The sequence below is a fragment of the Vicia villosa genome, unplaced genomic scaffold (genome assembly GCF_029867415.1).
Source record: "Vicia villosa cultivar HV-30 ecotype Madison, WI unplaced genomic scaffold, Vvil1.0 ctg.000024F_1_1, whole genome shotgun sequence".
NCBI lineage: Eukaryota > Viridiplantae > Streptophyta > Magnoliopsida > Fabales > Fabaceae > Vicia > Vicia villosa.
This window is the reverse complement of record NW_026704956.1, coordinates 1,254,144-1,266,256: the sequence shown is the minus strand read 5'-3', so window position 1 is coordinate 1,266,256 and position 12,113 is coordinate 1,254,144. Positions and strand designations below refer to the sequence as shown.

Genomic DNA, 12,113 nt, shown 5'->3' with positions numbered 1-12,113 from the left:
AATTGCAAAACCTGCAAAATAAAAATTAGGAATTATATTACACAATATGAATATGAGTATTAAATGAATTTGAATATGATCAAAATAAGAAATAAAATTTATTAGAAAAAATATGGACATAAAAAAAATGGAACCTTCCAAAAGCTTTTGGATTAGATAAAGATAGAAAAATCAATTATCTTTTTTAATCGATAGAATATTTCACTCATTCATTCCATGCTTTGTCAGATTATTCATCAAATCAAATTCCAAAATATATGGGTGAGAAAGAAAGTGAGAAGAGTTTATCTATTTAAGGAAGAAATGTTGACAAATTTATGGGTTTCAAAATAATAAATGGATATTATGACGGACAGTTTCATAAAACTCTTCACTTTTTAAACATTAATTTTTGCAATAATTATAAAAATAATATAATTAAAAAATTTGTAACTGATTTTGTTCCAAAAATAAATTGTAATTAGAATAGGATTGGGAAAACCTTCAAAATACATCGTTACTAATTGGTATTGGAGAGTTATAACTATATTAAGAATGTAATTGTAGTAATTAATCATTATAACTACAGAAGGAAAGAAAATATTGATGGAAAGAAAATTAAAAAAATAATCAGTTACAAATATTGATGGGGAAATGAAAGCTGTTTTTTTTATCATAATTAGTTAAAAAATAATTTTATATTTGTAATTTTATAATTATGAAAAACAAAATGAGAAAATATTTATCTTAATGTATAGTTTACTTCCTAATTAAAATGATATAATCAAATATTTAGTTTTAATTAATTAATGTGACTAAAAAAAATTAAATAAGTGAATTAAAGTCATTTTTTATTATAACTTATTAATAAATATTTATATAAATACAATAATTAAATGAATGGTAATCAAACAATAGCAGTTACAGAATTGAAATGAAAGAAAAAAAAATCAAATATTTATGTGATATATTTCTATATTTATTCAATTAAATTAATATTTTATGATATTTTATCTACTTGAGTATTTTAGTTTTCACTATACTTAGTATTTATTATCAATATTTTCTATTGATTTCAATATAAATTAATAACAAAATAAATTCAATAAAACATATTACTTAAGTAATTTATTTATATAGTATATTTGTCGTTAATTGAGTAAACGTTATTAAATATTTGTCTAGATTATTATACAAAACTATTAAGATAAAATAATTTAAAAAATAATTATTTTATATTATTGTTAAAAATAATTATTTTTATTTTTAAAAAATAATTGATATAATATAAAATAATTTAAAAAAAATTATTTTATATGTTGTAGATTAATAAATAATATTGTGTCAATTAATAAATAATATTAATTGTTACTTATTATTTATATTATTAAGGATAATATTATTATTATTATTATTATATTTTAATGATTATTTATTCTATTATTATTATAATTATTATTTATTTCAATATTGAGTTTGTATAATTATGATTTGTATTTAGAATTATTTTCAAATGACATGTGGCAATAGTTGTTATCAAGATGACATGTGACTAGGGTTGCCATCATGACTTCTTTACATTTATATTAAGTAGATATATGTTTATACTATGTGGATCAATTTGTTTGAATTTTCTTAAAAATGGTTTTTTTTATATTTAAAAATTTATCTATTTATAAATATCAATAAATTATTTACATTAACACATATATAAATAAATATAAATAAATGCGATATAGAGTTAACTATAAAACAATAATTTATACGTTGAAATACTGAACTATCTTAATATTAAGTATGTTAAAAATAAATTTAATTTAACAGATTTTTATTTAAATAAAACTCAATAAAATTTATCGGTTGAAAGAAACATGTATTTTAAACAAATTCAATTTAATAGAATTTTATTTAAATAAAATTTATCTGTTGAAAAAAACATGAGTACGAACTAGTTATTAATTCCTATAATCGGATTTTATCACCTTTCTTATCTAAGTGATTTTTTTGTATCTTTCTATTTGGTGAGTGTCAATAACAAATTAGACCAATTATAAATAGTTGATTGGTTGACTTGTTTTGTCCCCTTTTGTTAGTTATAATTGTAATTAATTTTATGATATTTTATTGTGATTTAAAATTTCAATTGTACGAGTAAAATTAAATTGTATAGGTTTTAAAGCACAATGGGTTGCATTGCAATAATGAGTGGTTTCTTATAATATGTAAATCAGAACGCTCTTGTTAAAAAATGGATTATGATGGGATGACTTTGATTATTGGGGACTTTGGTGATTTTTCATCTATATCATTTTAAATTATTTAGTCTCTTTTAATAAATAATTTATTTTAATTATTCATTCATTTTTTAAATACACTAAAGTCACAAAATCATATAAATGAGTCACCAAATCTTCTCTAGTTAAAAATGTGTACTGCAAACTAAACAATTGGACTCGAGTAGTAAACGAGCTCTTGCTAAAGACAAAATTTGGAGAATATCAAATTCGATTTCTGATGAAAACAATATTTGACCAGTATCATAACCTCATGACCTCTCGGTACGAACTCTGAATTACTAAGACTTCATCCCCTAAGAACCAATTTAATATATGTAATATTCACGACACTTTAAAATTCTCATGAAACATTTTATGTGTTGCCCATCCTATACGAACGTCTAGTAAATGGATTTTAATTTTAGTTCAAAATAATTAAATATGATAACAAGCTTTAGAATGAACTTGGAATCAACAACTTCTATGCATATATAAAAGCTTGTTATTACAGATTGATGGAACCGTTTAAAGCTTCTAATACCAATGAGATACAATGTATTTTCTTCAAATGATATTGGCACATAGTAGGAAATGATATTTACAATCTTATAAATACTACTACCTTTTTAATGGAGGAAGGATACTTTCATTCCAACATCTCTAAACATTAATAGCCCTTCTTTTTAAAGTAGAATTTCCAACCACTTTCAAAGAGTTAAAATGTATCAACCTCTACAATACAATTTACAAGATAGTCACCAAAATTCTAGTTAAGTGCCTTTGACCCCTTGTCAACACTTTCAATGGTCCATACTAAATTAGTTTTATTTCTTGTAGATTTACTTATGACAATGCTATTATTTTGTAGGAATTGTTCACTTCATGTGAAAATCCAAGAAGAAAAAAAAAGAAAAGGGAAAATCACTTTTAAGTTACATCTTGAAAAGATCTTTGGTAATGTCAATCGGGAGTTCTTCTAAAATTAGTTGTCGAATTTTAGTCTTTCCGACTCATTATGCTTTTTGTTACTTCCCTTTTTCCGTCTCTTATATGAAATGGAAAGTGGCATTAAAGGGACTCGTTATTACCTTACCTCTTTATTATTTGCATGGAAAAAAATTTCTTGACATGATTAATGATGTCTATAGTGGCTATTGGAACCTCGTATGCATCACAAGCACAAAACCTCACCTCTCCCACCTTCCATTTGCTAAATATGTCCTCCAGTTTGATAAAACTAAGAAATTGTTATGGATTGTTCCGACAACAAGGGACGGCCCAATCCTTATCCACTCTAGGGCGGCCCAATGACCTAGGCCCAATCACTTATGAGCAGGAAGAGCATCATCCCTTCTGCCCGTCACCGAGCAGGCCATGATCTGACTGACCAGAGCATCTCCAACATCATTGGTCGAATATCAGGCTCCCCGGATCTCGTCCCCTCCCGACCAGGAACACTCCTCTGCTCACTAAACAACTGGTTTCGAGCAGCATCCCAGGATTCCTAGGTTTACTCCTAAAATCTTGGCAGTCGCGCGTTTTGGGCCTAAATCTACGATCCAGCCCATAACACGGACAGTTAGCAACGCACCGGGGTAATATATAAACTCTCTCCCTCGAGAGAGAGTCAGGTAACACAATTTTCATAACCCTAAATCGTATTTGTGCTCCTACTAACTTAATCGTCGGAGTACCTTGCAGGTACACCCCCTCCTCGTCATCACCAACACTGTGCAAGGCGTTCGTGGCCCTTTCTGGTTCTGATCTTCGGGTCAGTACAAAAAGTTAACTAAACTATTGATAACCTTTTTATTGTTGTAACCATGTTTTAGGTCTAAAGATCAACTTGACAAAGTTCCACAATTTATTTTCGACTAGTAGCCTTCAAATTAAAATTCAATAATTTACTACTATCTTTGGCATCCATGACACTACCTCCCCGCATAAATATCTTGGATGTCATATCCTCAATGGAATAGTCAGACGGAGAGATTTCAAATTCATTACTGAACAAATGCAAAGTTACATAGCTTTTAGAATAACAATCTCCTAAACAAACGTAGAAGAATAGTCCTTGCGTCATATGTTCTCAACTCTGTTCGCACTTATTACGTGCAAAATATATGGTTTCCTCTAAGCATTTGTGATACTATATACCAATTTACTCAAAACTTTATTTGCAGGGGTATTGAAACACAAGTATTAGTTTGGTAGGCTAGATAATCTCTTGTCTGAAAAACATGGGTGTCCTCGGAATTAGATATGCCAAATAAGTCAACACACATCTTATAGGAAAACTTTTTTAGGACCGCATGTTGGCAACTTCTACCATTACATGTTGGAGACTTGGATCTGGTTCATCTTTTTTCTAGTATAGCCATTGGACGACTCTTGGTCTTCTCGTTGTTATTGTCTCGTTTGTTCATATTCACGATCTTATGCTGACAAGTAAAGATTTCTATCCAACTATTCCTTCCCACATTAACACCTTATCCACTCAACTCCCTCAACATACTATGTTACCAAACTCAACAACATAAATTTAAGCTTCAACGTCAACACCAGAGATGTCATCATTTGGTACAAACATATCAACGAAACTTATACAACCTTATATATGGCTCATTCGCCACAAAATGGTTCACCTAACCATATCTTTGAATCATGTTCATGTATAATGTAGGACTATTTCTCCACTTACTCACACTTGCATTATTATTTTAACATCCCAAGTGTGAGTCCACAATGCTCTCCCTTGCAATTGTATCGTCGTTGACACCTTGCAACGAGACACTATTTTCTGGGCTTTTCGATATCAGTTAGTCGGTCCCTTTCTCGAACCAGACTCTAATACCATTTGTTAGGGAAGTTTTTTTCACTAGGGAGCATTGATACTTAGTGTTGGACTAAGCATATTTGTGAGAGAGACACACCATTTATCCACCTAAAACCTTAAGGTGATATGTGAGTGAGTTTTTCCACTTATAAATATTCAAATCACCACATTCCTATCCAAAAGCTCATGATACCATTTGTTGGGGGAAGTTACTAGTAGCATCTATTTTGGTCAAATATTGAATTGGTTACTACTTATTTTTCCAAGCAACACTTGGCTCAAATTGGAAGCTCTGGCACCCAAAATAACCATTTTGTCGTAGGGACTTGGTGGGTATGAACGAATATTTTCTCAATTGCTTTAGTTTTTGATAAGCAATTTGTGCCTAAGAGACTTCAAACTTAAAATCTTTAAAATGAATACACTTTTAAAATTCACGCCTTCACCACTAGACCACAAACGCACGTATTATAATTTTCTTCTCTTTTAACTTTTTTTTAATAAAAAATATAAAAAAATAAGTGATGTCTTGGCAGTGGCACTTCCCAACTTGCTCGTACTTAATTGCTTTCAATTCAACAAATCACACCAATGACACTGTTTAAAATTATCCACAAAATGATTCTGTTGGATACGTTTTTCTTCATCCACCGAATAAAAAAACAAAACAAAACTCATGTTCAACAGAATCACGACACGACTTCACCACAACTTCCTACGTGAGCCACAAGATTCATTCAACTTCTCCACTTTTCCATGTCGGACTCAACCAATTCATTTCTTCTTTCTTACTCTCCAATCCACATCTCACGTGTCATCTCTTCCTTCCTTCTTTCCTTCACACTCACACTCACACATTTCACTCACAACTCTTCAATCTACACTTCTTCTCATCAATTTTGTCACCAACAACCTTACAAGGAACAACCTAAGTCCTAAAAAAAAATGAAAAAGGTACATCCTTAATTGTGTTTTTGTACTTTTTGATCATAATTATTGATTTTTGATGCATGATACATGTTTTTTTCTTTTGAAGTGCAGGATCAAGATTCAGTTGGAAGTAGAGTTTGTTTGAATTCTGGATCACATTCTGTTGCACATGTTCAACTCAGCAATCAGTTGTCTTGGGCTAATGACTATGCTCTTAAGGTTCTTTCTATGGATTCTTGTCTATTCATGCCATTGATATATTGAACAAAAATATCAGTTTTATAATCATTGTCTTTGTTGAGTATGACTTAAGATAAAGAGGAACACATGAAATCTTAGATGAGTCTTAGGCCTATATGTTTGTTATAGATAGGTAATTGAAGTATTATTGTAAATTGAGCCGTAATATTCTATATATTACTTGTACTACTGTAACCCTAATTATTAGATGGAAATCGAAATCAAAGGGAACAATAACTACTCTATAGTCGCAGAGGTAAGAACTGCGTTAACAAAGATAGAAACAATGATCAATCGTGTTCATTGTCTTTTTATTTCTGTCTCTCTTTAATCTTCTATACTGATTATTGTTGTAACTTGTCTTCTTTCTTCTTATATAGGTAAGGAAACCATATACTATAACAAAGCAAAGAGAAAAATGGACAGATGAAGAACACAAGAAGTTCCTTGAAGCCTTAAAGCTGTATGGCCGCGCCTGGCGACGCATTGAAGGTATCATTGGTTTTAAATTTTGATATATTGGAAAAGTATGCGCTAAAAAGGAAATTTAGTAATGAAGAAACATGATTGCATTTGGTTTAAGTTTTGAGATTCTTTAATTTCACTACAGAACATGTTGGTACAAAGACTGCGGTCCAGATTCGAAGTCATGCTCAGAAGTTTTTCTCTAAGGTTTAATCTTTCAGGCGCATTTTTTGTACTATTAACCATAAACAAAACTATGCTAAAGATTTTGATGTACCTGTTTGTAACTTTGTGGTTAAATTTCCCTCTTGATTAACTCTTTTGTCTTGTTTCCATGTTAGGTTCTTCGCGACAAAAGCGAGTGCATTACAAACACTATGGAGTCTATTAAAATTCCTCCTCCAAGACCGAAACGTAAGCCTATGCATCCTTACCCTCGTAAGCAGGCTGAGACGGCTGGTAGTAAAGAAATTTCAGTCCCGGAAAAGGTAATAAATTCTAATTCTCTAAAGGCATCAGATTTTGATCAAGAAAACCAATCGCCGAAATCAGTATTGCATACACCCGGTTGCGAAAGCCTTGGTTCGTCGGATTCAGATACACCAAATGGAAGTTTGTCTCCGAGATCTTCGATTAGCTGTGTCGGTACAAGTGTTTTCACGCATGCTGAATTCAAAACACAAACAGAGGAAGAAGCTGGACTATATGCTGATTCACCTCCTGATGAGAAACCTCTTATGGTAACTAACTTCCTAATCCATTTCATGATTTCATCTGATTGAGAACAATATCGCGAGAAAATTGTGCATGATTTATATATTCGTCTGTTTGATTTTATCGCTAGAAACCTGAGATTCTCCTCAATGAAAGTGTTTCTGCAAAAGAAAGCATAGCAGAAGAATCGTCTCTTCGAAGTCTTAAACTTTTTGGGATGACTCTGTTTGTAACAGATACTTCTTCTCCAACAATTGAGGCATGCAAGCCAATACCTCTTGTCAAACACGTAAGCAAGGGTGAACAAAAATCGGATCGCCTTGGCAATGCTTCACTATGTGAAACATCAGCCATATCTCAGTTAAGAGTGAGAATGAGACGCGAAACATGCGGAAAAGGGTTTGTGCCTTATAAAAGGTGCATGTCAAAGAAGGAAAACCAGTCTTCATCTGCAGCAGCTGATGAAAGATAACAGAAACACATCCACCTTCGGTTGTATAGTTTTCCCTCGTCTGTTTGGCAACTCTTGATATCAGTGATACTGCAAGTTAGGGGCGAAGCTCCAACTTGTTGCTTCTGGAAAAACCATGATGAAGACGCGAGAAATAGATATTCAACGCGCGTTCTAACATATTCTAAAAAATTTGATATTTCTGTCTCGTTGCGAATTACTCAACATTTTGCTGTTCAAATCCCCAAAGCTTCCTTTTGTAATTTTTCACACTTTCAGCTGTGAATCATCTTACAACTCTATATGGTCAGTAAAAGTAATTAGAAATCTGCATAATTGTTTAGCTTACTGAGAGTTCTTGTTCATAGGTTCTCATATTTACCATGCTGAAATTACTAAAAAAAAGAAGGCCTCTTTAATGGATCTACTAATAATGTTATGATATTAGTACTTGCAATAAAATTATCCCAATTATTTAACAATAAAAGTGTATTACATGAATACATTAGTAGTAATTTAACAATAAAAGAGTATTACATGAATACATTAGTAGTAAGTTGGTAGAAAAACTCACAAGATGGTTAACGTTAGCATTTTGCATGAATACATTATTAGTAAGTCGGTAGAAAAACTCACAAGATGGTTAATGTTAGAATTTTTCAGCGAGTTAGAACTAGATTAGAATCAGAGTTATTAATCCCGGATAGCGGAGCGCAGCGGCCGACCTCAAAAATGAAAATAGCGGGATTCCGGATAGCAGGATATTTTTTTGTTGACTTTTTAGAATTGACTATTATTTAGACTAAATATATAAATAATTTATAAAAAATAACTCTTTTACAAAAATTAAATTAATAAAATTATGATAATGGATAAAAAAAACTTAACTATTTATTCTTAAATGAATGTACAAATATTGTTAACCATTGTTAACTTTACAACACTACACAACTGCACAACTATAGCAAAAAAAAGGTTAAATTATCAAATTCTTTATATAATAGTTGTATAGAGGGTTATAGTGAGTTATCATAGCTGTAACACATTAATAAAAAAATAATAATAAAGTTTTATGTTATCAGACACGTTATCTACTCTTCCTCTTCTTTTCATCTATCTCTTCTTAAAATAATAATAAAGTTTTATAGTTATCAATGTAGACACGTTATCTACTCTTCCTCTTCTTTTTATCTACCTCTTCTTTCCAATTTCTATTCTTCTTCCATTTCCGATATACTTTATTGACTCTTCTTCCATTTCCGATACACTTTACTGACTCTTCTTCCATTTCCGATCCATTTGTTCTTCTTTCTTTTCTGATTTCAAAATCATAACTGAAAAGAGAAAGAACGCCCCAGAATTTTTAAAAAAAAAAAAGAAGAATGGATCGGAGCCGCTCCACCCAGGAACGCGGCTGTAGCGGGCGCTTTGCCATCTCCGCCACCGCACCCTGCATCTCGCGCGGGTGGGGGCCGTGCCGCTCCAGGGCACCGCTGTAGCGGCCGCCGCGACCGAGAATGACATCTCTGTTTAGAACTAGAGTTTTAAATTCTAGATAGCGAATGGGTCAATTCTAGATACTAGAAGGATCGACTCCAAAAATGGATAGCAGGATAACCACTATATCAATAATTTTTAGATTAATTATATTAATATTCTATAAAATCATATATTTAATGTAAAATTAAAAAATAACACAAACGATTTATAAAATTGAATATTTAAAAACAATGCTTAATAAAATAATTATAGGAAAATTCAGAATCAAGTTCAAAACATCACATCTTAAAATTTAAACTTAGAGTACCATTATATGAAAATTCAACCAAACATAAAAATCATAGATTATCATCAAAGAAGTCTTCTTCTTCAACATATTCCTCCAATTCTTCATATTTTTCATCATTATCCAATTCTTCATCTTCTTCAACATCTTATACCACCATTTGTTATGCAATTGTTGCCCTAGATGTACTTACAGCTGCAAGTTGCTTTGTACTCTTTGTGTAGATTACAAGCTCATTAATCTAACTTGTATCGACAACTTGAAACCAAGTTAAATCATCATTTTAATGAACCAAGTCTTCGTCAACATGTTCATCATCTTCTCGTATCTCTCCTATCTATCCCATCAACTTTTCAGTGTGATAATTAATGTCACTCAAAACCATAGGATCAATATTGTCACGAATTTCATATATTTCAATCAAAGCTTGGTTATACTTGATGAAAACTAAGTCTTACAACTTTTGATACTCAAGCTTATTTCTCTTCTTAGAATGAATCTAAAATACAATAATTTGAAGTACTAGTTTAATAATCCTTGAATGTAAGATACTTTAATATCCTAGTAAATATTAACACTTACATGCTCTAACATGCTCCAGTTACGCTCATATCTGGAAGCCCTGCAAGTCAACCTCAACACTCTAACCGCTAATGCATAAGATTTACACCACTCATCTGCAATCAGTTGCAAGTAAATTTTTGTATCTACATTAGAATATATACAAAGTGTATCATATGATCAATAATTGTAAAAAAAAAGAACTTCCACCTTTCTTGGAGCTTATGTCGACCTTTGTTTAATTGTTGCACCTATACCATAGAAACTTGTAACACTCTTATATTCTGCCAATTAAACTGAAATCATATCTTTCGCTTCATGTCATCCACTAAGTGTCTCAATGCATTTACGAAGGCCTCTAACCAATTTAGGATCATTCTCATTTTCAGGTTTATTATAAAAATATCCAGGTAGAAACCTTCAACATGTAGTGGATGATGAAGTTGACACTCCCATCTTTTATCAATGATTGCTAAAATTAAAATTGAAAGCTTTTTCAATTGATTCCTTCGCTACACTCATTGTGACATATTTGTAACCCATTGCAAGTTTCTTTTTATTATCAACCATTCTTAACACATCTACAAGAGGCACCATGACCTTAAGAGTGTAGATAACATTATTCCAAAATGATGGCATACGTATAATACTAGTTACTATTTTTCCTTTAGGATCAGTGGCACACTTGGAACTCACTAAATCTTCATAATTGAACATATATATTTCTAAACTTATTTTTTAGTTTCTGCAACTTTTGTAGAGTAAGAAAAGTGGTAGCAAACCTTACTTTTTCATTTATAACCAATTCAACATTGCCTATAGTCTTTCTTATTAGATTCAAAGCCAACATGTGGTTATAAATATAATCCACAACCTTAATTTCATTTTGTATAACCTTATGAATCCTTGGAATTTTTCCTATGTCTTCTAACATAAGGTTTATACTATAAGTAGCACATGAAATCCAAAACATATGTGGCCTATTTAAAGTTAACTTTTTACTAGTCATCTCATAATTACTTCCATTATCAGTAATTAATTGAAAACATTTTTTCCCACATATTTCCTCAACAAAAGTGTCCAGCAACTCATTTAGCTTATTTTGAGTCTTGGTGTAGTCAAAAGCATCAACACTTTTCACAAACATTGTTTCCGCTGGAGAATCGACCAAGAAATTTATTAAGGTTCTACCTTTTCTATTTGTCCAATAATCTAACATAGTAAAACATTCATATTTAATCTTTCGAACTTAATGGTTCTTCAACAAAGCTTTTGTATATTCCATTGAAGGAGTGGAAAATCATGAAAGGTTGACGGTTTCAAATGAGGATCATATGTTTCAACAACTTCCAACTTCAATTTAAAGGTTTTTGCATTTGCTACATTAAGGCAGTTTCATTCGTATAAAAAAGAAAGCAATATACTGTATAGTTCTTGCCCTAGCTTTTTTATCACACACATCATTGATGCTTGAGTCTTTAATCTTCTTAAACATTAAACCCAATGGATCTTTGGTATTTTTAACAACATTTGATTAGATCTTAACAAAAGTTTTTCCGCTTTGAATTCTCCCTATTTCTTCAATTTCATTATTAACATCTTTATCTATTTGATTAACATCTCTTCTATTCCTCTTTTAATTCTCTCTTTCTCAACCAAATTAGTATGTAATAGTGCTTTAGTATTCAATGGTGTTTTAAAGCAAGAAATTATATCACTCTTTACTTCTAATTGATGTTTCTTACTCTACTTATTCCCCCACTAGTTGTTAGATTACGAAAATCACATGTCACCTTTTTCTTTTTATTTAAATTCTTACAATGGTTATATTTTCATGCTATTTAAATGTTACTATTGATTTGTTTGAAGGTTTGA

At 31.0% G+C, this 12,113-nt stretch overlaps 1 protein-coding gene across 1 annotated transcript; it reads left to right on the top strand.

The window, feature by feature from the left end:
* The first annotated feature begins 5,765 nt into the window (after positions 1–5,765).
* Positions 5,766–8,881, top strand: LOC131622053 (protein REVEILLE 2-like). The gene is made up of 6 exons (XM_058893097.1): positions 5,766–6,045; positions 6,133–6,240; positions 6,642–6,753; positions 6,872–6,933; positions 7,068–7,466; positions 7,571–8,881. Exons 1-6 carry the CDS (start codon positions 6,037–6,039, stop codon positions 7,910–7,912), a joined length of 1,032 nt encoding a protein of 343 aa, XP_058749080.1. The 5' UTR covers positions 5,766–6,036; the 3' UTR covers positions 7,913–8,881.
* Positions 8,882–12,113: the final 3,232 nt, after the last annotated feature.

What these genes read in the sequence shown, in the direction of transcription:
- LOC131622053 (XM_058893097.1), top strand. An exon ending in CTAATGACTATGCTCTTAAG is followed by an intron (nt 6,241 to 6,641) that starts GTTCTTTCTATG and finishes CTTCTTATATAG; the next exon opens with GTAAGGAAACCATATACTAT. An exon ending in CGCCTGGCGACGCATTGAAG is followed by an intron (nt 6,754 to 6,871) that starts GTATCATTGGTT and finishes ATTTCACTACAG; the next exon opens with AACATGTTGGTACAAAGACT.